The 25,967-nt window shown below is 41.1% G+C and overlaps 1 protein-coding gene across 1 annotated transcript; it reads left to right on the top strand.

Moving 5' to 3' along the window:
* Positions 1–313: 313 nt before the first annotated feature.
* FOXB1 (forkhead box B1) lies at positions 314–1,800 on the top strand. The gene is made up of 2 exons (XM_027571152.1): positions 314–507; positions 770–1,800. Exon 2 carries the CDS (start codon positions 823–825, stop codon positions 1,798–1,800), a length of 978 nt encoding a protein of 325 aa, XP_027426953.1. The 5' UTR covers positions 314–507; positions 770–822.
* Positions 1,801–25,967: the final 24,167 nt, after the last annotated feature.

Genomic DNA, 25,967 nt, shown 5'->3' on the forward strand with positions numbered 1-25,967 from the left:
GTGTGAAAGAAACCAGAGCTGGCCAGGCTCTCCCCTCTCGCTCAGTCCCCTCCCTCTGCAGCCCCCGCTCCCCCTCCTCTTCCTCCTCCTCCCAAGGCGATTGTCATATGATAGCTAAGAAGTGGCACATTAATGAAGCGCCGCTACAGGGGTCTTTTCTGCTCCTGTCACCGCTTAAAACTATCAGATGGTTCGAGGGAGGACATGGAGGCAGCCACCTAGCTCAGCGGAGCCGCGGAGCCCACAGCAGCGCCCTCCGGAGCCCCGAGGCCGCCGCTGCTGCTGTCTGCACCCGGACTCCGCAGCAGAGCTTGGCCGCCCGGGGATCTCACGGCCAGAAGCTCTGCGGACTGGTCGGCTCCCGGCGCTGCAGGGCTGAGCTGCGAAGCTCAGAGACGTGCGGAGCCCAGCCGAGACCGGACACTGCGCCCCAGCTGAGCACTGGGAGGGACCCGAGAGCTGCAGTGCCATCTCGGATGCGGATGCACAACTTGGAGCAACTTTAAGGTGAGCCCTCTGGTTGCATCCCTGCCCCAGTCCCCGCTCCAGGTTCAGCTTACTTCCAAGCTTCCCCTCGCGCCGCTCATCGGCTTCCCCTCCCGCGCCCCATGGCAGCACCCCACTCTGCACTCAAAGTTGCCAGCTAAAGGGCGCGGGCGCGGGCTCATCCCGCGCCGCAGCCCCTACCCACCAGGTCTGGTCTGTGGCTGACCTCTCGGTGTCTGTCTCTGCATCCATGCCCCCCCCCCATTATCTTCCCCCCGTCCAGATCCAAGAAAACGCCGGCCCGCGCGGACCCAGAGCAAGAAGGGGTCAAAGAAGATGCCTCGGCCCGGCCGCAACACGTACAGCGACCAAAAGCCGCCCTACTCGTACATCTCGCTGACCGCCATGGCCATCCAGAGCTCGCCGGAGAAGATGCTGCCGTTGAGCGAGATCTACAAGTTCATCATGGACCGCTTCCCCTACTACCGGGAGAACACGCAGCGCTGGCAAAACAGCCTGCGCCACAACCTCTCCTTCAACGACTGCTTCATCAAGATCCCGCGGCGGCCAGACCAGCCAGGCAAGGGCAGCTTCTGGGCGCTGCACCCCAGCTGCGGGGATATGTTCGAGAACGGCAGCTTCCTGCGGCGCCGCAAGCGCTTCAAGGTGCTCAAGTCCGACCACCTGGCGCCCAGCAAACCAGCCGACGCCGCGCAGTATCTGCAGCAGCAGGCCAAGCTGCGCCTCAGCGCGCTTGCGGCCTCCGGCACGCACCTGCCACAGATGCCCGCCGCCGCCTACAACCTGGGCGGCGTGGCGCAGCCCTCGGGCTTCAAGCACCCCTTCGCCATCGAGAATATCATCGCTCGCGAGTACAAGATGCCTGGGGGGCTGGCCTTCTCCGCCATGCAGCCAGTGCCCGCCGCCTACCCGCTCCCCAACCAGTTGACTACCATGAGCAGTTCGCTGGGCACTGGCTGGCCACACGTGTACGGTTCCGCAGGCATGATCGAGTCAGCCACCCCCATCTCCATGGCTAGTGGCGATTACAGCGCCTACGGCGTACCACTGAAGCCGCTGTGCCACGCAGCAGGCCAGACGCTGCCCGCAATCCCGGTACCCATCAAGCCCACACCGGCCGCAGTGCCCGCGCTGCCTGCGTTGCCCGCGCCCATCCCCACCTTGCTCTCGAACTCTCCGCCCTCGCTCAGCCCCACGTCCTCGCAAACAGCCACCAGCCAAAGCAGCCCCGCCACTCCCAGTGAAACGCTCACCAGCCCGGCCTCCGCCTTGCACTCGGTGGCGGTGCACTGACCCGCAGCAGCCTGAGCCCCCTCTTGTCCCTCTCCCCGCCAGCTTATTCGCCTTCCCCGCCTCCCAGCCCTGCCCTCCCCCACCTAGAACCGCCACCCAAACTTGTCCATTTCATCTTCGGCCAACCCTCTCTCCCCCAGGAGAACTTTGTTTTGGACCCAGGAGACAAAACACAAACTTGCAGATGGCCTGGAGGCGCGTGGGAGCTGTCCTTGCCTCCACAAGAGGGGAAGGCAGGGGGCACCTGAGCCAAGCCCTCCGATTCCCGGGGCCCCCCGAAACCCCCTCCCATTTAAGAAGCAGGGGAAATCCTGCCTCCCGCCTTCGCGGAGAGGAGCGCGTCTTCCCTCTGCCCGGATCCGCGGGCCTCCGGACTCCGCGCAGTTAGTTCCAAGACAAGAGAAACCACCTCAGAGGTTTCCTCGAACAGATCTCCCCTGAAGGCTGCAGCTGCACCGCGGTGGGCCGGATCTCGTTTACGTCTTGGAAATCTGCCGGGAAAAGGGACCACTAATCTTCCTACCCCACTCGCCTCCGCCCATCCGGCAGGGGCTGGGCTGACCACAGCTTCCCGGAGTAGCGGCCCTGCCTCCCCAGCTTCTGCGGAGTTGTTTTGTTTTGTTTTGGGTTTTGTTTCCTGCTAGAGGCTCCAGGCACTGGGACTTAGGGGAGAGGCTGCCAAACTGAGAAGCGGACGCTTGTTCTCAACACGAACAAAACAAAAGTAAAAGTAACCTTGTAGTATTGTTTACAAAGACGCCCGGTAAAATGTAAACAGTGAACTTGAATCTGTATTGCTTGGCGGGCGAGCGGGCGAAGCCCACTTCACAAGTACCTGTTGTAATGTGAATGTTTACTCTTCATTTCTGGCCAGGTTTAGGGGAGGGAAGGGGGATGGGAAAGTTAATTGGGGTGTTAACTTTCCGATTACTTAGAGACCTTTTAGCTATTTATTTTATTGTTGGAAGGAAAAAAAAAGAAAATGAAATAAGCCCAAACTAAGAAAGCATCAAGGGCAACCCTGGAAGAACTTAGATAGCTGACTGGTAACATGGAGATGTCACCGGATAGGTCTCCCATGGACAAGTCTTTCTGTTTGCTACAAGAACTTTCCCAAGAAGCTAAAAGGGCTGCAAAGAGATGTAAATGATTGTGAATAGGAATGATTATACACTGTGTAAAATGCACTTTTGTTTGCTATATTCCTTTAGAGTCTTAGGTAATTTGCTGGAAAACGAACTGTTGTTCTGGTGTGACCTGCTTAAGTTAAAAAAAGTTGTAGTGTCATCAGGGCTGTAAAATTTTTACCTTTCATTTTTCTCCTGCCCTGTTCAGAATTAGCATGGCATTTTAAATATTGATGTTCTTGTTCCCAGCATGCCTGTTTTAAGACAAAGAATTTTAAAAAGGTGTCTACATTAAATTATGAATCTAGTCCAAATAATATTTTCTCATTAAAATATGTAAATCCAAATTTTAGTTTTGTGTGTTTTTGAAGAGTTGCTGCAAACAATAACTTTACAAAAGACAGATGTAGTGCTTCTCTAAGCATGCTTTTTATAATACATTGTCTGAACAGTTAGTCTCTTTCATATCTTATTTTTAAAATAGTCAAATCTCTTCTTATGCACTTGCAGACTGGGGGAGAAATGATTCAAATGGACTCCTGAAGCAGAAGGAAAGAGGAAACTATTTCTAGAATAGATCAGGTGCACAGGTGTAGTGCTGAAAAACTGTTGTTAAAAATCGCAATACTTTCTATGTATTTTTGTCTATCTTAAAATTTACATTTTACAAAATATACTGAATGTAAGGTTTATGTAGAAATCAGATAAGAGGCTATATGTAGATATAAAAAGTAAAAACAGACCTGTTTACTCAGTGCTCCTATTCTGATGCATCTTATTTAGAGTATTCATTTCCTTGCTCCTTTAAATTATTTCAGTTGTGGAAGTTTTCTTTTTCAGAAGTTACCTAGAAGTTCACCTTGCATGTCAAGAAACCTGTTCACTTTGGATAGAACAGATTTCTTTTCACTCCTTCATGTGGGAAAATAATGCTCGATGCATTTATTTTAAGAAAGTGAATGAAGTTAATTTAAATGCTTAACTCTAAGTATTTGCTTTTGTTCAGATTTTTGCAGAGAATTACAATTTGCCAAGGATTTATGGCTCAAGGCCAGCTGAAACTTTACTGAAGGGGTCACAATATTTCCAGAGCGAGGTGTGTATTCAACTAATGAAGTTACAAGACAAAGAAAAACTTAAATGGTGATTAACACTTTACTGTGTAATATGATTAAACAAAGACCTTTGTGCAGTACAGAGAAACCCACACAAAAATCATGATCACTATACTCCATAAGGAGAATCCTTAGCACCTGCGACCCTTACATATTTAGAGGGTTATCTGGAAAAAAAAATTAGGATTAATGCAAAGGGTAATTAATCCTGTTGTGACCATTTTTTAAAAGGAAGGATCCCACACACAGCCAAAAAAAAAAAAAAGTGGAAAATAAATGAATCATTGGACTGATTAAAATGCATGAAGCTACTAAAGCTCGTCAGACAGGGGACAACTAAACTCATTCATCAAGTCCAATTCACAATTATATCAACAAGATCAGCAAAAGAAAGCCTGGAAAACTTATCCACCCCCAGCTAGGAAACTCTTGAAACTTTGGTCTCAACAAGACATCATCTACATTTAAAAAATTAAATACATTGTCATCATTTCCTGAAAAAGAAAATGAAGGCCATTTCTGGAATATTCTAATCTCACTGAATTTACTAACACTGAATTCAAACTGGGAATGAAGGGCTAACGAGGGCCTTAAACATTTTATAAATTATCAGCTTAGATAATCAGGTAGAATATTTATCCTATAATAGGCAGTAGAATGTATATATATATAAAGGCACACATACATACACTTAATAAATGGGGGTAAGATGCAGATGCTATTTCTGATTTTTAGCAAAGGAATAATTTCAACTCACTATCTGAAAATGTTCTTTTCAGCTAGTAAGCTCGTCATGGTGTATTGCAAAGAATGAAATAACTTGGGCATTGGGAACCCTCCTTTTACAACTGCAGACATCTTTTCTCAGACAAAGTTGAATGAGTAAAGTAAAAAATCCACTGATATTTTGACCTTGATCAGAAATCCAAAGGCAGTCCAAAAAACACGTCTCCACCCTGCTCCATCCCCAGCTTTGAGACTTCTGCCCTGTTTAGCTGAAGTGCCCCCACAAACAAGGAAGTTTATAACTATGATACCTTCAATGGCTCTCTTTGTCATGTTAAATCTTTTCACCTGGCTCAAGTCCAAAGTCAATACACAGAGCTTTAAAATAAAACTGGAAGAGACAACACCATGCAGTGAGGTGTACATTTGGGGGTCTTATCCTGAAGATCCAGTTAACTTATATTTCCTATTTTGCAAATTTAGGCCTTTTTAAAATTTAGGTTTTTGATTTGGAAACTTGGCTGTCCTGTTACTTTTGGTTTTTAACATGATTCTGTACTCGACCGTGTTTTTTAAATGGCCTTCTCTGTGATTGGGGGAAATGCTTACACAATGGATGAATTTTTTACACTTTCTCAAGAGAGAAGCTGCAGAAATTCTCACTGTTCCTGTTGCCTGAGTTGGGGATTTTGAGAAGCCTGAAGACTAGCAGGAGCATTGCTAGTAAATGATCCTTAGAATGGCTTAAATATTATAGCAGTGAGTTTAATTCCTTTAATAGATGAGAACACTGAGTGTCCTGGAAGCATAAATCTGGCCAGGTGCTGGAATGGGGTGAAGTTGAGGAGTGGGTGGGAGGAAGAAGCCAATGGAGTGCCGCAAACAGAAGGTTTTACATTAGTGTATGCAAGGTTGGGGTGGGGGCATAGTTTATATATTTACCAATGAAAACTCCCTTTTTAAAAGGTATCCATTTAAGAAATGAAAAGGATCAGGATCTGCTCTCAAATTCTTAATATAAATGTCAATTAATTTTTTTTTCCTGAAGCCACATATGCACAGAGACACCCAAACAAAAACAAAACAAAAACAACCCAACCCACCGGCTGTGAAGCCTCAAAGGGGATGCATTTGTTTCGTTTAAACTAACAACAAATTATCTAATTAATATGTTTCAATTACAGCATGAAAGGCACAGCCCCTGGACCGCCCGCCGTGGGGGCACAATAGCCTCAGAGCCCACTCTAGGAATTTACAATAACTTCACATCTGTTTCTTTATTTTCCACTTTTTGAGTCTAAAACTCCTCTCAAGATCACTTCAAACCACAGCCTGAGTTATGAAATATGTCCCAGTGTTAAAGGGGGATGAAACTTTGCCCACGGATGCTTCATTTGCAAGCAAAAAAGTGAAAGCCCATTGAAGAGCATTAAACAAATATATTAGAATTCTGTCACTTTATGCAATTGAGTAGATCAAATGAAGGGTCCCGGCCACTTCATTCACTCTCATTCACTCGAATAGAAAATGCAAAGAATAGCAACCCGAGACTGGGCCACCGATGTAGATTTAGCTCCTTTTTACTGGGAGACAAAAAGGCTGAATTTTCACAAACACATTGCTGACTCGGGGACTAGGAAACCGGCACTGGAACCCCTTTGGAATTTAAATTCATTTTATCTTCCTCTCTCTTTGCGGAGATCTGTTTGCACTACAGTGCAAGATGCAGCAGGCATCCTTTGGCTTCTGAAAAAATGGGGGAGGGGAAGAAAGTGAAGGGGGTGGTGATGTGGGCCTCAGGATTCCCAAGAAGCTCTTTGGTGGTCAAGTTATACTCAGGTCTGAGATAACTCTAAATAAATCTTTATTTACATCAATATAAGCATCATTATATCACACATATCTCCAAGTCTCTTACCTCCTTGCTTGACATAGATTACATAAAACAGCTTGTTTTCAAAGACCTGAATTGCATCTGGGTCAACTGTTTTCTTCAACTAGTATCTGGTCAGTGATATTACAACAGATTTGAAACCTGAGCTGTCAACCTCACCTGGTCAATTCTCTCTCTCTCTTTCTCTCCCACCCTCCTACATATCCCCCCCCCCCCACTTTCTGATAACTACTCTATCTGAGCACCATGATGGTAAACTTGTGTAAAAATCAAGAGAGGAGATACTCTTTGGTTAGAATTTCCAAGTCAGAATCCTCCTACATTTTCCTTTCCTATTCTCCGGTGCGGGGGGTGGGGGGGAAGCCACATGTGTCAGTGGCAATTGAGATAATCTTGTGGCAATACTTCTATCCTGTGTCTTTTATGGCTGACATTTTTATTTTGGTGAACTTTATAGACTTTTTACTTGTCAACATCTTAGAAAGCTTACAGTGACTGTTAAGAGCTGCTTCTAGAGGCAAAGCAGGGCACAATAAAGAAGCAGACTTCTCAGCTTTCAAGGTGTGATTACAGAGGAATGAACCAGTTTTTCTCAAATTTGAAGTCTAAATGAGATCTGATCTGAAGAAGAAAGTGTTTGGAGGGTTTTCTATTGCATTTCAAAATTTTGCCTGGTACTCATCCCACGTATGTCAAAACCTTGAACATTTTTCAGCTTAGCTTCAAGATCTGTAAGGTCATATTTAAGATGCTTCATTTAATTTGTGACATTGGTATCTGGAACTAGGGATGGGAGGTGGCTCAGACCTACAGATACAAAAAAGATACTGAAGAAATAGTTGACTGTTTTATAACCATAAGCTAACAAACTCACTGGAACTAATAATAAAGTAATCAGAAATTATCCATGAAAAATTATAGCTGGCTAAATAAAACCTTCCTTGGAAGATGTTCCTTATGGAAATTTTCAAGAGTATATGGACAAAGGGTTCTTCTTTGCAGGCAGCCTCCTTTTGCCTGTGTCTGCAAATAACCGATGTCAAATCAGTTGCAAGCTTTTGAAGGAACAAACTGGGAGCATTAATTAGAGCAGATTAAGCTCACAGATAAAAAGCATTCTTTAAGTATCTGTTGTTTAGAGGCACTGTGATTCTGATTCATGCTTTGCAGTCTGTATATTTTATTTACTCAGTTAATTTCTTCCCCAGAGTGTTCCCTGTTGACTGGGTTTACTAAGGTATACAGTATAGAAAGAGTTCTTGGTTTGAAAAAATAAATGTTTCCAAACTCTGCTTTTGCTATAGATTTCTCTCCCCTCCTTTGTGAAATACAATGTATTGGTCTGATGATTCCAGCACACAGCAACATATAGAGAAACTGTTCAGTTAAGATCTGAATTTTGTGCCACTTAGAGGAAGCTTAGTATTTATTAAGTAGTATCTAGAGCATTTTGCATTAATTAGAGCGGCTCCTTGGAGAGACATTACAGCCGAGAATGGTTTCACACAACAGGAAAACTCCGAGCATCTGAACTCCCCCACTAGACCTGCTATAGTGAAACACAGAGCAGCAAATGTCTGGCTCACTTGGAAACACCAATATATATTTTATTTATTTACATACATTTGATAGACTGAAGGCCTATATCTAAAACAATAAAAAAGATCATTGGAAAGCTCCCCATCACCCTGGATACCATATTTATGTCAACTACAAAAACAACAACAACAAACGTGACATAATGGTCTGTCTCAAGATACCTACCATGATTTCATATTGGAGAAAAACTGATGAATGACTACCCAACCCTCTCACGTTCAATGGATTAGTCAGACTGAACCAAATATTTCTGTGGCTGCCTGTAAGATACAGTTCTCATCCTTGTGGTGAGTGTTGGTGGATAGGGAAAGGGCAGGCAGAACAGGAAAGGATGACATTTTATGACTATCGATTAGTCCAGATCGTGTATATGCAATGATTTCTGTCCCCACCACAGAACAATTAACTGAATGAACAGAAGTTCTGAAAACAGTCCTGTTAGTTTAGCTTAGGTAAAAACCCTGTGCCTTTGTTCTAGGTGTCAGTAAATGAGAGTATTGACTATAGGCTTCAGCTGTGATACTCAGGTTGTACAATTAAAACATGTGAAATGCATTTAAATTTACTTGTAGCTTTAATAAAAGAACCCTTTCCATAAAACAAGAAAATGAAAATGATTAACTTTGACACAGAAATATAAACAGCAATTTGATTAATTATATTGCTAATTATTCTTTGCTGTGTAGCCAAACATTATCCAATTCTTAAAATGACAGATGCTGAATAAATCATATAAAATAATTACTTGGAATTTCACTGCAGTGAGAAATGGTGGAGTTTAGGGAGAGATTTATATTGATTCCTAAATATATAATTGGTTTTGTTCTGTTCTATTCCATTTAGAAACCTAGTCTTCACTGTAAAAATACTACAACTATATAATTTTTTTCTATATCTTTCCTATGCTATTTTAAAATAATCCATTTCTCCTTTCAATATTTTCCACAATTATAATCAGTATACTAATTTGTATATCTTGCTTTTCCCTAACATTATAAGTATTTACCGTGTTTTCATAAACGTCTGTTTTAGTATTTGTATAGCATACCAACTGAGTGGAATACTAAATGCCTAATTGGGGCACTTTGAATGTTTTTGGTTTTGCTTGTTTTTGCTAATACAAAGACTGTTGTGGTGAACATCATTCATACCTAACTAAACACTGTTTCCAACAATGTAAAATATATTAGTGCTATTATATGGAATTCCCTAACAGCTCCCTACAAATTCAATAATATAATTTAACTTAGGATTTCAGCTTTGTTATTTGTCCATTGCTATTTGTCCTCTTTCTGGGACCCAGAGCAATATTACCTCAAGTTAGAATCAAAAGACACTGAATGTTAAGAGTTGGAAGGTCCTGAGAAATTCCAGGTAAACCAATTCCTTTATTTCACTCATTCGGTGAATCCCACTGATACATTCCTTTATCTACATCCAAATAATTTAACAGCACCAAAGTCAGGTTCTGAAAATAAAACAAAAGTTCAGTCTTAAATGCAGACATATGCCACTAAAAATCAGAAATCATGAAAGTACTGATATTGTCAAAATGAAGACTTTTATCTGATAATGTAGGCTCACATCATTTTAACGCAGTTTATACAGCATAGGAAGCCGCAAACTTTTTAAGTGGGGGCCTTGGGTAAGTTGTGTAACAAGAGGGAATGGTCACTGCTAAGTCCCAGGTCTAAAGATCAAGAGATCTACCCTCAATATGAACCATTTCTTAATTTCTTGATACCCTCCCTGAAACTGAAAGCAAATAGTCTTCCAGACAGACTGCCACAAGTCTAGATGGTCCAGGCCCACAGCAGGTGTGACTATGTTATTTCTTCAGTTGCTATGACATAGCTAATTCTCAAGATGGGAGATGGTAGGAGTGGGCTGGGAGGGGGGAATGGCAAAGAAGGGCAAGGAATCAGAGCTTCAGATTTTGTCTCCTTATCGTGGCATTTCATTTTGCCCTTTCTTATATGACACTTTCATGTCTGATTTCCCCACTCCAGGTTCTTGAGATCTTAACTATTTTTAATAAATTTGTTTTTAACCATGTAAGACATGACACAGGTGCTGGTCAAGTACCTGTCGATGGGAGAACAACCAGGTAGCCTGGAACAGACCCAGAAAGAAGAATAAATATGGTAAGTACCAAAAGTAGTGGCTACACCTGAAACCACTCTCCTCCATTGGAATAAATGTTTTTTGGTCTTGGAACCAAAGGAATTTGTTCATAATTACTTTTCCATAGTCTCCCAACCACCATTCCCAGAGCTGATCACTCCTCCCCTCAGCTTGGTTCACTTGACACAAAAAGGAGAGATATAAGAGGAGGGAAAGAGGAAGGCTGAGAGAAAGCAGACAAAATGGATGAAAATCTGATGTCTCTGTTAGCATGGTTCTTTAAAAGGGTCCCCCAGGACATCTCAACACATGTCCTTTTAATTCAACTCAAGCCAATTCAAACTCAGTCTGATTAAATCCAATTGCTAAGCAGTACTTGCACAAACAAGATCTCGCAAGAAAATATTTTCAGAAGATCTGAGTTTGAGTCCTAGTTTTATCACCTTTTACCTAAATGGGTCTGAGCAATTCTGAGCTCTCAGTTAACCGTCTCTCATGGAGAATAAGGTTCGCTCAAAGGCTTATCTCAATGATCAAGTGGAGCAAAGGAGATGAAAGTGCTTTGAAGTGTCCTGTAAACTTAAGTTACTATTACTGTCTGTGATAGAGAAATAGTAAAATAAAAATAGCTATCAGAAATTGTCTTGCCTGAGAGGAATTTAGCCTTAAGCTCTTTAGGACAGATTACAGAGGGAAGGTCTATTTTTCATACCATTTTTTAAGCTCCACATTTTTACTGTCTGCCCTTCTGTTCCCATACCCACAAAGTAACCTGGAACTGACAATGGGGTGTTATGGCAAGGGAAATTGGGGCTGCTTTTTTGTATATTCTCCCAAAATGGGCCTTTTCACAGATTTAAAGATACGATGTTGACAAACTGTTAAGATCGTTAAAAGACAGGGCAGGAAACAGTGTGACAGCCAGGCACATAAAATGGCAAACATAAAAATTAGGATACTTTTAGTCTTCTTTTCCCCAGCAACCAATGGCTCACACTATTTCCCTGACACTTGAAGAAATCAATCAATGCTTATATAGCATTTACCATGTGCCAGGTACTGTTCTAAGTTCTTTACAAACAGTAATTCATTTAACTCTAATAACAACCTTATGAGATAGGTGCTTTTTATGATGTCCATTTTATAGATGGAAATATTGAGGCAGTGGGCATTTAACTAATTTGCCCGAGGTTACCCAGCTAGTAAATGGTGTCAATGTCCAACCAACTCTCAGTAAAATCTGGTTTAATATCAAGCTCCTTTTGTTATTGATGATACAGTTCACAAGATTACTTAGACTCAAGGGCTCCAATAAGCTCATTAAGGTGTGCAGATGGAGAAGGAGGGTCACCCTCTGCCCCCTTTAAACTGACTGTCTCAGACACAAAATGATTTTTGCAGCTGCTAATCTAATTATTCTTTTGTTACTTCTCTTACCGTCCCAGATTTGCTGTGAGTTATGAGTCACTAAATTGCATTTTTTCCTAAACTACCTTCTATTTAACTTATGTGGCTGGGGTGGGGGGGGAGAAACAATACCTCAACAAAACCAGAAATACCCCTCTATGCTAGTTCACAGAAATATGTGATCTTTGATCTCAGTCAGATCATATACCAAAAAACGCACCATGGAACACCACCACCCCCTGAAAAAAATGAATTTTTTAAGATTTTATTTATTTGAGAGAGTGAGCGAGTGAGAGTGAGTGAGAGACAGCACAAGCCGGGGTGGGGGGTTGGGGGGAGAGGCAGAGGCAGAGGGAGAAGCAGACTCCTTGCTGAGCAGGGAGCCCCACACAGGGCTCGATCCCAGGACCCCAGAGACCATGACCTGAGCCGAAGACAGACACTCAGTAACTGACTAAGCCACCCAGGCACCCTGAAAAAAATGGATCTTAAGGTGTATTAAACCAACCTGGATCCATGTAAGATTAACTCAAATCCTCCGGGAATGAGAGCAGCTAATATGAAACCTAGGTAGGGATGTGCTCTAGTAGTTAGAAGAGAATTCCTGACCTGTGTGTCTTTTTCTTCCCTTACAGTCTGTGTCAGCTGGCAAAATAAATCAGTAGGGGGAAGAAGTACCACTTTTGTACATACACTATAATTTTAGAAAGTAGGAAAAAAGAAGGGAGAGAGGGAGGGAAAAAGGAAGGAAAAGGTTAGGGGTAACTTTCTATTTCAGTAAATACAATTTTGTTTGTTGTTGATGGAACCAAATATTGAAGAGGTCAATATCTGGTGTTTTGATGTTCACGTTTCTTTAGTGGTACTTTTGAAAAGTTTGCTTGAGTCCTCACATATCTTTTTCAATCCAACTACCAGGAGACTGGCATTGACATATATTTTATACGTATGCATTTTAAGAAGGTTATGTGTCTTTGTGCTTACTATCTAGCTCTAGCCTCCTTTTTGACCACCTGCCTCAGTTATAAATGACTCCTGAGGAAACAGTTTGTTTTCATACATGGGTAGTGGGCTCCCAGTTTGCTGTGTGTTTGTGGAGTCTCTCAGCCTTTTCCTAACAGAGTCTGTGATTGGGTTAGAGATAGCTGGTGAAGCTCACTCATGCTTTTTGATCACCTCACCCCAGTTTTGTGGTTTGACTTGCCAAATAAGGATTTATAACCTGTGTTTCTGGCCTCTCTGTACTACATATGAGGCCCCACTACAATAGGCTCTGGGATTACCACTGAAATGACCATGCTTAGTCCTTGAGTCTTTCAGCCCCTCATCTCTAAAGGTGGATCCACCTGCAAAGCTCAGGGTCCTTTTTGCATCTTTCTCTCTCATTCTGTTCTACTTCCACCTGAGTTTCAAAATATGCACCCATGCAGGGCTTAGCCAGTCAACTGCCAGTACTCTGGTGCTGGTGTCTGTGAATGTCCATATTCCCTGGGGCTCAGCAGATGGCACAGGAAAGGGAACACTGGGAGAAGATGCTTTTAGATATTAAATAATCTAGTTAGGAGGTGGTCTTGTTTTGCCTTCATTTACTGACAGTCTTATGGAAAAAATGAAACCTGCTGCCACTTTGGAGTAGAAGTTTTCTGTGATGGTTTCTGCTGCAATGTGTTAGGTTTATTTTTCAGAGTGATATTGATATTGATACCACCAACTTGGTGGTAACTGAAAATTCATATGCTGTTGGGGAGGCTGACTCAATGACCCTCCCTGAACCTTTTAAAAGTATCCTGTTTTGGAACCAATAAACTTGGCAAAGCAGTAAGCTTTTATTTCTTTTTTCCTAATTGTTCAAAGCAACATGTGTGGTCCTATATGGCATATGCTACATGTCATTAATCTGCATAAAATGGCCTCAAAGCAGAGGAGAAGTGGAATGACATTTTCATAATTTATTGTTTGGGTATGATCTCCTAAAATGAAAATAATAGCACTATTCCTAAAGGGGCTATATTAAGAGCATGGAATCAATGATTTAAAGAGGGGACATCAAGTAAACCACTGAAACTCTCTGAGCCCTCTTTTTTCCTCTAAAAAAAAATGAGAGTTATATTAGAAATGTTGAGTTGGGGACGCCTGGGTGGTTCAGTTGGTTAGGCGTCTGCCTTCGGCTCAGGTCATGATCCCAGGGGCCTGGGATTGAGCCACAAGCCCCACATCGCCGGGCTCTCTGCTCAGCATGGAGCCTGCTTCCTCCTCTCCCTCTGCTGCTCCCCCTGCTTGTGCTCTCTCTCTCTCTCTCTCTGTCAAATAAATAAATAAAATCTTAAAAAAAAAAAGAAATGTGGAGCTGGTTATATTTACTTATCCTCTCAGCTCCAAATTCAGCCCTCTATACTTTGTTCTGAAAACTTTATTTCCCAAACTCCTTTGCCATCCGACTTCCTGTGAGTCTCTGCAAACAGAAACTCGGGTTGGGTGCTGAGTGTACAGGTACTATGTGATTCGTATATGCTATTCTCCTTTAGTCCTCACGACAAACTTATGAAGTAATTCTCATTACACAAACAGGGAAACTAATACCTAAAGGAGTTAGTAAGTTTTCTAGTAAGTGGCTGAATAAGATTCAAACTCAGTTTCCACCTGACTCTAAATTCAGTGCTATTCTGCTGCCATGATAACATATTAGCTTGTCCTTCAAAAAACATTTACTGAATAGGATACCATCGTGGCTACTGTGACAAACAGAAGGAAGTAATGGTAAAATAATTAATAGAAAGGGATGGATTTGAAAAACATACCCAATAAATTAGAAGACATGATGATTGACTAGTGAGAGTGGGAGGTACTAGGAAGGAGAGGTACAAATCAAAAGAATTAAATGGCAATTCAGTTAGTCAGGATTCCTTGGGTTTCAAGTAACAGAAACCTAATTCAACCTGATAGTTCTGTTCTAACAAAAGTCCCAGGAAGGAGTATGGTTGTTTCTCCTTGGGTCATCTGCCCATCCCTAAACCAATCACTTTTGCTGAGGAGATACAGTACTCTGGGTCATATCCAATCCCTAGGGCCCACAGAGGCAGGTCCACTACATAGAATCCTAGAGCAGGATCGTTATAGAGTGCTCACTATACAATGACTCTAAAGATTCAAGCCTGGTTAACTAGAAATGAGGTCCCATTGATGGCAATAAGGGTGGTTGAGAGCAAGTGACTATGGGAAGAAAATATTGAGTTAAGTAAGGTAAGGACCTGCTAAACTTGCACCAGCTCGAAAAAGATGCAACCTAATCTTGAAGATATCCAGTCAAAATCTGAAAACACTCCCATGTTTCTTCAGAAATCTTAAATCTTTAACTTTAAAGGTAAAAGTGTGGGGCACCTGGGTGGCTCAGTTGGTTAAGTGTTGGACTCGTGATTTCGGTCCAGGTGGTGGTCTCATGGGCTGTGGGATGGACCCCCGCAAGTCAGCTTGGGATTCTATCCCTCTGCCCCTCCCCAAACTTGTGCTCTCTCTCTCTCTCTCTCTCAGATGAATGAATAAATCTTAAAGAAAATAAAGGTAAAAGTGTGAATTCTAGGAATTGAGGATCATCCACTGGTATCAAAAGTTTAGTGACAGGGACAAAACAAATAATGACTAAACTTAGAGATTCTGTATCTCACTTATAGGGTGAGATTTTTTTCATGAATGCACAAATTAATGGTTCAGGTAATGCCATTTTCATCTCATGGTTTTCCAGCTTTGAGCTAAAATGGGGGTTGAAAATTATAGTCCATGAACCAAATCCAGCCTACCCCCTGTTTTTCTACAGCCCGTGAACTAAAAATAACATTTTAAATACCCGAAAAAATAAAAAAAACTAATATTTCATGACTACATGAAAATTATATGAAATTCAAACTTTAGTGTTCATAAATAGTTTTGTTGGAATACAGCCATATTCATTCATTTATATATTGTCTGTGTTACTGCTTTTGTGTACTATAGCAGAGTTAATTTGCAACAGAGACTACATTTTAGACACTTTGTGCAAAGCCTAAAATATTTATATTTTCTCTCTTTAAGAAAAACGCTTGCCAACCTGATAGCTAAAAACTTGGAGTGCCAATTGGTCTCTGAGGTCTTTGCTACCATTCCTACATTTATTGGGTGGTAAATTAGCCTCAAATCTGGCAAAAGGTCAAGATGATGTCTAGATTTTCATCAATAATCCATTTGTGAATTTGGGGGCTATTAACAAATTTATTTAAAACCTGTTATAAAACTTGGATCAAACATCAGAAGTCTGTCACAACTCTATGTTCTTATACTTCTCTAGTTGCTCAAGGGATCATCTATTTTTATAGACTGTATAGTTTACAAAGTACTACTAAACACACCATTCATTGGTTTGGTATGACATGTAAAATACTACATAGTTAGTTTTTGGTAAGGCCTGACCTCTCCTGGGTATAACATTTGCTAGGGACTAGCTGATTGAAATAAGATAGTAAATAAAAAATGAATACATTTAGGAACCACATGTTATGTTATGTGAGCACATTCTAAGTGGAATGGAAATTAGTTGCCTTTCTAGCATCTATTCTTTCCAAAGCCTCCAGTTTCAATTTGGAAATGCATGAGATAATAAGGGGTAGGGATTTCTACCAAATAACTGATAGTAAGCCAATTAAGGCATTCCCAGGCACAGTGATTGGTCAGAGATGGCATGTGAATTCAGTTGGTGCAATCAGACTGATTCTCAGAATTTTTTTTTTTTTAGATTTTATTTATTTGAGAGAGAGAGAGAATGAGAGAGAGAGAGAGAGAGAGAGCACATGAGAGAGGGGAGGGCCAGAGGGAGAAGCAGATTCCTCTCTGAGCAGGGAGTCCGATGTGGGACTCGATCCTGGGACTCCAGGATCATGACCTGAGCTGAAGGTAGTTGCTTAACCAACTGAGCCACCCAGGCGCCCTGATTCTCAGAATTTTGACAGGAATGCTTCCACAAAGACAGTCACTATTTCCTGCTGGAATTGAATGATTAGTGGCTGAAAATTGCTGACTGCTGTCTTGGGAACTCCAGGGAAACCACTGTAAGATACAGATGATGTTACAGAAAAAAAGACAGAAAGAGTCTTTTGGACATTACTGAGTCATTCTACAGAGTGCTGCCTGATACTGGTCCTGCCCCGGATCTTTGAAGGTGCTGTCATGAACCAGTAGGTTCCCTTTACTATTGAAGTCAGTTTGAATCAGGTTTTCATTTACTTGTGACTAAAGTATACAGAGTAACAAAGATTCCTTCATTCCTTCATTTGCTCATTCATTCATAAACATTAAGTGTGTTTTCTTTTGTGACAGCAAATGTGTCTTTTCCAAACAACCACAACCAATTCTTCAACTCTCCAACACTGAACAGGGGTCCTACAATTCAACTTAATTCTGGCACTAGCTATCCAGAGTTAGCAGACCACATAGATGAAGGGTTCAGTCCCACAAGGCTGCCCCTTTAGACTTTAGACACCAGCTGCAAATGGTGTCCCCAGGATATCTGAACTTCTGCTTGGCCGACTGCAAATTCAAAGGTTCCCACAGCAACCTCCTTCAGGTTCAATAATTTGCTAGAAAAATTCACCGTTTATTATGAAAAATATAACTCAGGAAGAGCCAAATGGAAGAGATGCATACAGCAAGGTATTTGGAGGAGGTGAGTAGGGTACAGAGTTTTCATTCCCCCTCTGGGAAAAACCACCTTCCCAGCACATCAACATGTTCACCAACCTGGAAGCTCCCTGAATCCCGTCATTTAGAGGTTTTAATGGAGGCCTTACCATGGAGGCACAGTTGATTAAATCATTGGCTATTCACCAATTGAATTCAAAGTCCAACTTCTCTCCTCTCTCTGAAGGTGGGGCTCTAAGTTCTATCCTGTTACCACTTGGTTTGTCTTCCTGGTGGCCAGCCCCCATCCAGAAGCTATCTAGGGCCTCCCCCTTGGAGTCATCTCTTTAGCACATAAGAGACAATAAATTCCAAGGGTTTTAGGAGTTCCTTGCCAGGAACCTGGGACAAAAACCAAATATTTATTATTTATGATACTACAATTATATATACTTAGTCTGGTCAGAAATGCTGTCCTATAAGAGTTAATCTCTGCTTTCAAGGAACTCATTGGGTAGGGAAGAGGGAAGGGGGGAAATACCGCAGAGATACAGTACATGGGGCTTAAAGCAATGAGCTATAAATAGTATCTGTAAGAATAAGTGGTATGCTAGATATTTTGAGTCATCTCCAATAGTGACTAAACTACTACAGGGAAGACATTATCCTGGTCTAGCTCACACTTTGTAGTCTTTTCCTCAGATGATCCTCAAAGTGGCCTTAATTAATAATAAATTAATCACAGCAAACCAATCCAACAGAAGATTCTTCCCTTGAGGTTGTAATAATTTCCCTTCAATGCCCAACTCACCACATGGTGTATGTGACAGATTTTGAGACAAGCCCAAATTATATTTAAAAACTTAAAAAAATTTTTTTCCCAGTTTTTCTTCATGCATTTTTTCCTCTCTATTAGAGTACGCAGCCTACTGACTTCCAGGAAATCTTCAGCTCCATCAATCCATGAAGGTTCTTTAGCTCAATTTTGCCAAAACCCCTTGGATGTGTGGAATTTCTGAAGATGCCAGTTCCCAGATCCCATGGATGGGGTGACTTACATGCCAACTTGCAAAGCACTCAAATATCAGGGAGTGTGTGTCAACTCAACTGCTGACCAGGATATCTAGGAGACAAAAGAGTTTGGTGTAATATGATTTTAATAATGATAATGGCAAATAATATGTGGCTTAGTGAAAGGAGTCTTCGAGTCACATAGATACAAGTTCACTTGCTGACTTTGTCATCTTGGAGCCTTGGTTTCCTTCCATGCAAAATAGGAGTAAAAATTTCCTCTTTGTTGAGATGTCACAGTAAGTGAGCTAGTATCTGTAGGGTGCTGGGCCCATGGTTAGTACTTGATAAATAATTGCCATATGTAATTTATAATAAATACAAAACTATCCTACTTTTGGTTATTGTTTTGAAAAATTTCAAAACATGATACACATTTAGAAATACTAGACTAGGGGCGACTGGGTGGCTCAGTCGGTTAAGCATCCGACTCTTGATTTCAGCTTAGGTCATGATCTCAGTGTCCTGCTCCACTTTGGGCTCTGAGCTCAACAGAGAATCTGCCTGGGATTCTCTCTCCCTTTGCTCCTCCCCCTACTCTCATGCTCTCTCTCTCCCTCAAATAAATAAATAAATAAAATCTTAAAAAAAAAAAAGAAATCCTAGACTAAGTGCTAGGCCTATGCTCTGACTGAGCACCTACTTTGTACAAGCCCCTCAGAGCACATAATCATGCCGAGATGTGGCTCCTTATCTCAAGGGGTTCACAGGCCAGGCCTTGGGAAACTTAAATCCAAACAAAGGATGAAAATGATACTTCAACACAGCAACAGGAAAGGTTTAAAAATAAAATCCAGAATGAATTACCAATCATATTAAACCAAGCGTTACATAACCAAGAAGAAAGAAGAGTCGCAAGTCAAAATACTTCAGGCAATTTTAGTTTTCACCCCAATTTGGAACTTATAGAATTCTTCCACATTTTTTTAAGGTGGAAAAGAGCTATTTGGATTTACTGACATCATGTTCCCTAATGACTGGTCTTTCTGATTCAAAAGTTCTATCAACACTCTGATGCTGTATCTCAGGGATACAAAATCAATGGGAAAATGCTCCACACAAAACAAACCTCAGATGTCCTAGAACAACCCTTCTTTTCCAAATTTGGTTCTTATTTTCAATTCCAAAAACAACACACGAGGCCTTAGAAGGTACAAACTGCCTCATGTTTATGCATGTGGCCCTGGAGAAGTGAGGATTTCAGATGCATTTGATTACGAATTGGCTGAAGAAAACATCTACCCAAAGTTACTCACTGAAGAACCAATTCTCCCTGCCCCCACCTTACCTCAAACCTAAAGAAACTTCCATCCTCCATCAATTTGCAACGGAGCAGTTGACACGACTTTATTGGTATGTCTTTCTTATGCATTTGACCAATCAAAATGATAATTTAGACAAACTGGGGATGGCAGAGTGCATTATCCAGCAATATCTCATTATTATGCAAAAAATCAGATATTCACAGCAACTGTCTCATCTATTTATTGTTTGGTTACTCATCTGGAAATTTTAATACTTTCTTCAGGGGCAGGGACTGGCAATAAAAAAATAGACCTATATATCAAACCTTTAACTTCTTGCCATCATTGTGTGCCATAATACAGATGGAGTGGCTATCAGCAAGCTTTACTGTGTTGGTTTATTTTCTTCAACAGCAAAAGTGGATTTAAATGGGAGAAAGCAACAAAGTCGACTTAAGGCTGGAGGGCCTCTTAGAACCTTCTAGTTACTTTGCAAGCAGAGATAACTGGCTATAGTCTGCCTCCCAGAGAACTGATGCCTAAGGTTGCCAATATACCTATCCACAAGATCAGAAGAGTGGGTGTGAGAGGAATGGGAATTGTTTAAGATGAGGGCTGAGGCCACTGCATCTCAGAAAGTAATCTCACTCCCACATATGGCAGTGTTTCTATGGGCCACATTCCCTTTCTCACAAACACAAAGTTTGCTGTATGCCAGCACTGTTCTAATTACTTTATAATCAATTACTTCTTTAATCTTTATCACAAGCCTGGGAGGTATGTACTGGTATTTTATATGATGGGGAACTGGGGCACAAGTGGTTACATAATTTACCCAACTAGTAAACAGTGAAAGAAGGATTTAAATGTAGGCAGCCTGGCTCCAGAATTTGTGCTCATAAGCACTATACTCTGCAGGCCAGTTATACAAAAGTGTAGTAGCTTTCTGCTTCTGCTTTTCATGGTCTGTGCCAGAAGGGTAAATTGGTGAGAAGGAAACTGCAGTGTGCCTACAAGAGAATCATATGGACTCCCTGTTTAAAGATCAGATTCTCAGACCCAGACCAATTGATTCAAAGACTTGCAACTTTTAACAAGTTCCTTAAATGGTTTCTAATCATATCAAAGTTTGAGACCTACTAGAATAGATTTTCTGGACTAACAAGTCAGAGAATAATTTGGATTTGGGTCCCAATTCCACTGCTTACAAGCTTTTTAATTTCGGAAAAATCACCTGAACTTTCTGGGCCTTGGTTTCCTCATCTGTAAAATGAGGACAAAAATATCTGTCCTACGTACTGCACACAGTTGTAGGAATGAGAAAAGATAAAGCATGTGGAAGAAATCAGTGACTTGGAAAGCATTTCCAAATGTGAGCTATTATTATTGGTCTCTCATTATTTTGTGTGTGCAAGATTTTTCTCCCTGTTAAAATTATAATCTCTGAGGACAGAGACATTGTAAGTACCCTTCTCTTCTACCCCATAATAGTTTATACCATGCTAAGCATGTTGTAACTATCCAATAAACACTGGCTTAGTTCAATACATTTTTAAAAAATATGTAAGCAGGTCCACAGAATCAACACTATCTATTGTTTGCAGTTCTAGTGACCAACATTTGTACAATGTGCCTCCAGAGTCCTCAGAACATTTTTATGTACATTATCATATTTGATTCTCACAAGTCTTATGTTAAAGAGGGTAGTTAATGGTGATAGCTGTGTTTTACTAGAACAGATGAAGGTCAGGTTAAATGATTTGTCTAAGCTTACCCAGTTAGTAAGTAAATGGCAACTTCCACAGTTTCCTGCAACACCGTGCAGCACATTCAAATGACTTGTAGTTGGAACAACTCTTGTGACAAAGATGGAAAGTGCCAAATTTTATAAGAGGCAGAACCACTACCAATGAGGACTACTATTATGAGGAAAAATGTTGCTTATTAGCATATGAAACACACTGGTTTCTGACAGGTAAGAAATTTTGCCCATTTAACAGGTATGAGGCACAAAGGGCAGGGAGATTTTCTGGGAAGCTACAGAATTCTTCCCCTGCTCACTTATGAATTAGAAGAGTATTCATTTTCCATTAAAAAAAAATACAACCCTAGAAAAAAACAAGATTTTACAAAAAGAGCAAGAAGAATTCAAGCATCCCCCAAATCCTGTTACTTTTAAAGAAAAAAAGAGACAAACCAAAAAACAGACTCTTCTTTCTTTTTTTTTTTTTAAAGATTTTATTTATTGACAGAGAGAGATACAGTGAGAGAGGGAACACAAGCAGGGGGAGTGGGAGAGGGAGAAGCAGGCTTCCCACGGAGCAGGGAGCCCGATGTGGGGCTCGATCCCAGGACCCTGGGATCATGACCTGAGCTGAAGGCAGACGCTTAACGACTGAGCCACCCAGGCGCCCCCCAAAAAACAGACTCTTAACTACAGAGAACAAACTGATGGTTACCAGAGGGGAGGTGGGTTGGTGAGATGGGTGAAACAGGTGAGGGGATTAAGAGTACACTTATCTTGGGGCACCTGGGAGGCTCAGTTATTAAGCGTCTGCCTTCAGCTCAGGCTGTGATCCCAGGGTCCTGGGATCGAGCCCCACATCGGGCTCCCTGCTCCGCGGGAAGCCTGCTTCTCCCTCTCCCACTCCCCCTGCTTGTGTTCCCTCTCTCGCTGTGTCTCTCTCTGTCAAATAAATAAATAAAATCTTAAAAAAATAATAAAAAATAAATCCTGTTACTTTTGTAGTCACACAGCTGCCAGGCAAGGAAAGAAGACATGGCACCATATTGTGATTTTAACATCTTCCACCTTTGGGAGGCATTCTTTGTGGGCTCAGTCAGACTCCCTTCACCACCAAATAGTTTGCCAACAGCAATCATGAATAAGTTCCATTTGCTGGACCTGGTCCAAATACATTTAACATTCTAATAATACTATTAAATTTTCTAGTAATAAAGTCTCTTTGGGTGATGCAATACATTGAGGTTTATTTGAGAATGCTTATTGATAGGAGGATGCTTGCTTATTTTTCACTCTGTCCAATGGATTTCAGATATCCTTGTAAAATGGATAGTTGAAGCTCAGCTTTGATACTGAGCAAGTCACAGCCACCAGAGTGATCCTTTTAAAATGTAAGTCAGATCATGTCATGCTTTTATTCAAAAAGGTTTTTGTTGGTATTAGAATCTGGTTATAAAATTTATATGGAATTGTAAAAGACCTAGAAAGGATAAAATAATTTTAAAAAAGAATACCTGAGTTGGAAGACTTAGACTACCTGATTTCAAGACCTAATATTAAGCAACATTAATTAAGACTTTGTGGTATTGGCATAAAGACAGACATAAATGAGAAATAGACCCATACATATACGGTAAACTGATTTTTAACACATGTGCTTACATAATTCAATGGGTAAAGAATAGTCTTTTCCACAAATGATTGTTACAACAAATTAATACTTATACAAAATAAATCTTGACCTTTGTCTTACATCATTCATAAAACTTGACTCAAATTGGATTATAGACTTAAATGTAGGCCTAAAAGTATAAAACTTTTAGAAGAAAAAAATAGGAGAAAATCTTTCTGACCTTGGGTTAGTCAAGGATTTCTTAAAGGGGATGTAAGGGCTCATATCAGAAAAGAAAAAAATTGATATTTGGAATTAAGAGAAATGGAAAGATAAGACACAATACATTATCTGATAAAGGACTTGTATCAAGCATACTTAAAGAACTTTTACAACTGAATAATAATAAGGCTAAAAGTAATGGGCAAAGATTTAAACAGACATTTCACCAAAGAACAGATATGAATGGCAAATAGGGACTTGAAAAGATATGTGCTCAAAAACTTACTCATTAGGAAAGCACAAACTTAAAACCACCTATTAGAATGACTAAAATTTAAAACCCAGTAATACTAAGTGTTGATTAAGATACAGGATTACTGGAACCCTCATATATTGCTGATGAGAATACAATATGGATAGTCACTTGGGAAAATAGTTTGGTAATTTCTTTTTTTTTAATATTTTATTTATTTATTTGAGAGAGAGAGCACGAGCAGGGGGAGCGGCAGAGGGAGAAGGAGAAACAGACTCTCCACTGAGAAGGGAACCTGATGTGGGGTTCGATCCTAGGACCCTGAGATGGTGACCTGAGCCAAAGGCAGACCCTTAACTGACTGAGCCACCCAGGTGCCCCTAGTTTGGTAATTTTTTATAAAGTTAAGCATTCTTTTACCATATGACCGAGCAATTCTACTCCTAGGGATTTACCTAAGACAAATAAAAGCTCTGCATAAAGTCCTATACATGAGTGTTTATAGCAGTTTTATTTACAAGGGCCCCAAACTGGAAACAATCCAAATATTCTTCAACTGGTAAATAAAGAAATAGGTACATCTATACAATGAATATTCCTTAGCAATAAAAAGAATGAACTACTTATACATGAAACAACTTGGATGAGTCTCAAAAGCACTGTTATAAGTAAAAGAAGCCAGATACTAAGGTTACATGACATAGCATTTCATTTATATGAATTTTTGGAAAAAGCAAAAATACAGGAACAGAAATCAGATCAGTGGTTGCCAAAGGCTAGGAGAAGGGACAGGGATTGACGCCAGAGGGATGTAAGGGAAATTTATGGTGGTAATGGAGCTGTTCTATGTCTTGATTGTGGTGGTATTTACTCAGCTGCATACATCTGCCAGGTCACCAAATTATACAGTTAAAACTGGTGAATTGTACTCTGTGTAAATTATATCTCACTAAAGCTGACAAAAAAAAAAAAAATCCCTGCAATGACTATTTCCCGCAGAATAAATGACTGTAAACCAACAGGTTCTCCACGATCTGACCCCGCCCCACAGCCCTCAGACCTCTCCCTCTTCCACTCCCTTTTGCTCTGTCTGATCCAGCTGCAGTAACCTCCCAGCCATGGGGACATCTGTGGACGTGCCAGGCACGTATCTTCTCTGAGGCACGGTACTAACTCCCTCCACCTCCTTTACATCTGTGACTAAATGTCATTAGTTCAGAGAGGCTTAATCTCTCAATCAATATTCTTTACCTGGGCCTCAGTTTCCTCATCTATAAATGGCAGAAGCCGAATCAAAGGGTCTCTCTGAAAGCTTTCCAGTCTAATGTCCTACAGTTCTGACTTTTGGCTTTTAGGATGCAAAACTCTCCATAGGTGATAATGGAATTATGTCAGAAGTTATTAAGTGATAAATGGCAGGTGAGTGGAACAGAGTTCTAGGGTGTCTGAACGGGAACCATCACTTCCAACTGTCAAGACTGAAAGAGGCCTAAGAGAGGAAGTGACTTCTTAAAAATGGTGTAGGATTTCTTTTTTTTTTTTAAAGATTTTATTTATTTATTTGGCAGAGAGAGATAGCAAGAGAGGGAACACAAGTAGGGGGAGTGGGAGAGGGAGAAGCAGGCCTCCCGCTGAGCAGGGAGCCGGATGTGGGGCTCGATCCCAGGACCCTGGGATCAGGACCTGAGCCGAAGGCAGACACTTAACGACTGAGCCATCCAGGCACCCCTTGGGTAGATTTCTTTACATGAAAACAATTAACTGGGCAATTGGAAATACTGTTTAGCTTCTCTTTAGGGTAAAATTATAGCTTCAGCTTAGCTTGTACAGTTTGAACATGTTCCCCTGCTTTGAAGACATTCTAGAAAACTGACATATCACCAATGACTCTCCTATATGTCCATGGTGCTGTTTTCTTACTTGCTGGCTTGCTGGCATTATTGGCAATTAATTGGCTAAGGTACACATTACATCAATGCTATGGCAGTCATCAGGAAAACTGACAAGATCTCTCCCTTGTTGCTGTAATATAACTGTTCACGTCTTTTGCACTATATTCTGATATCCAGGAGGGCAGGGTTTGGATCTCTCTCAGCTTTGCATTTAAAATGGTGTAGCATATAGTAGGCTCAAAGAATAAATGTTCCTCAGAATTTTGAGCATTCTGCTTGTATTAATGTGCACATCAGGGAAGAACAATTAGCAAGGTCATTAATCATGACTCTCTCTATTTAATTGTAAAAACTAATTGCCTGTTAAGGTAAGGCAAGCCTTATTTCCTTAATCAGAGGGGTTACAACCTGAACATGTCGGGGAAATTTGAGATGCTGATGTGAAAGACAAAATGGATGAAGTTCAAAAACAAAGCTGAAATCCCAAGGTCTTC

This window comes from Zalophus californianus, chromosome 6 (assembly GCF_009762305.2).
Source record: "Zalophus californianus isolate mZalCal1 chromosome 6, mZalCal1.pri.v2, whole genome shotgun sequence".
Classification (NCBI taxonomy): Eukaryota; Metazoa; Chordata; class Mammalia; order Carnivora; family Otariidae; genus Zalophus; species Zalophus californianus.

What these genes read in the sequence shown, in the direction of transcription:
- FOXB1 (XM_027571152.1), top strand. Translation starts at nt 823, where the DNA reads ATGCCTCGGCCCGGCCGCAACACGTACAGCGACCAAAAGCCGCCCTAC.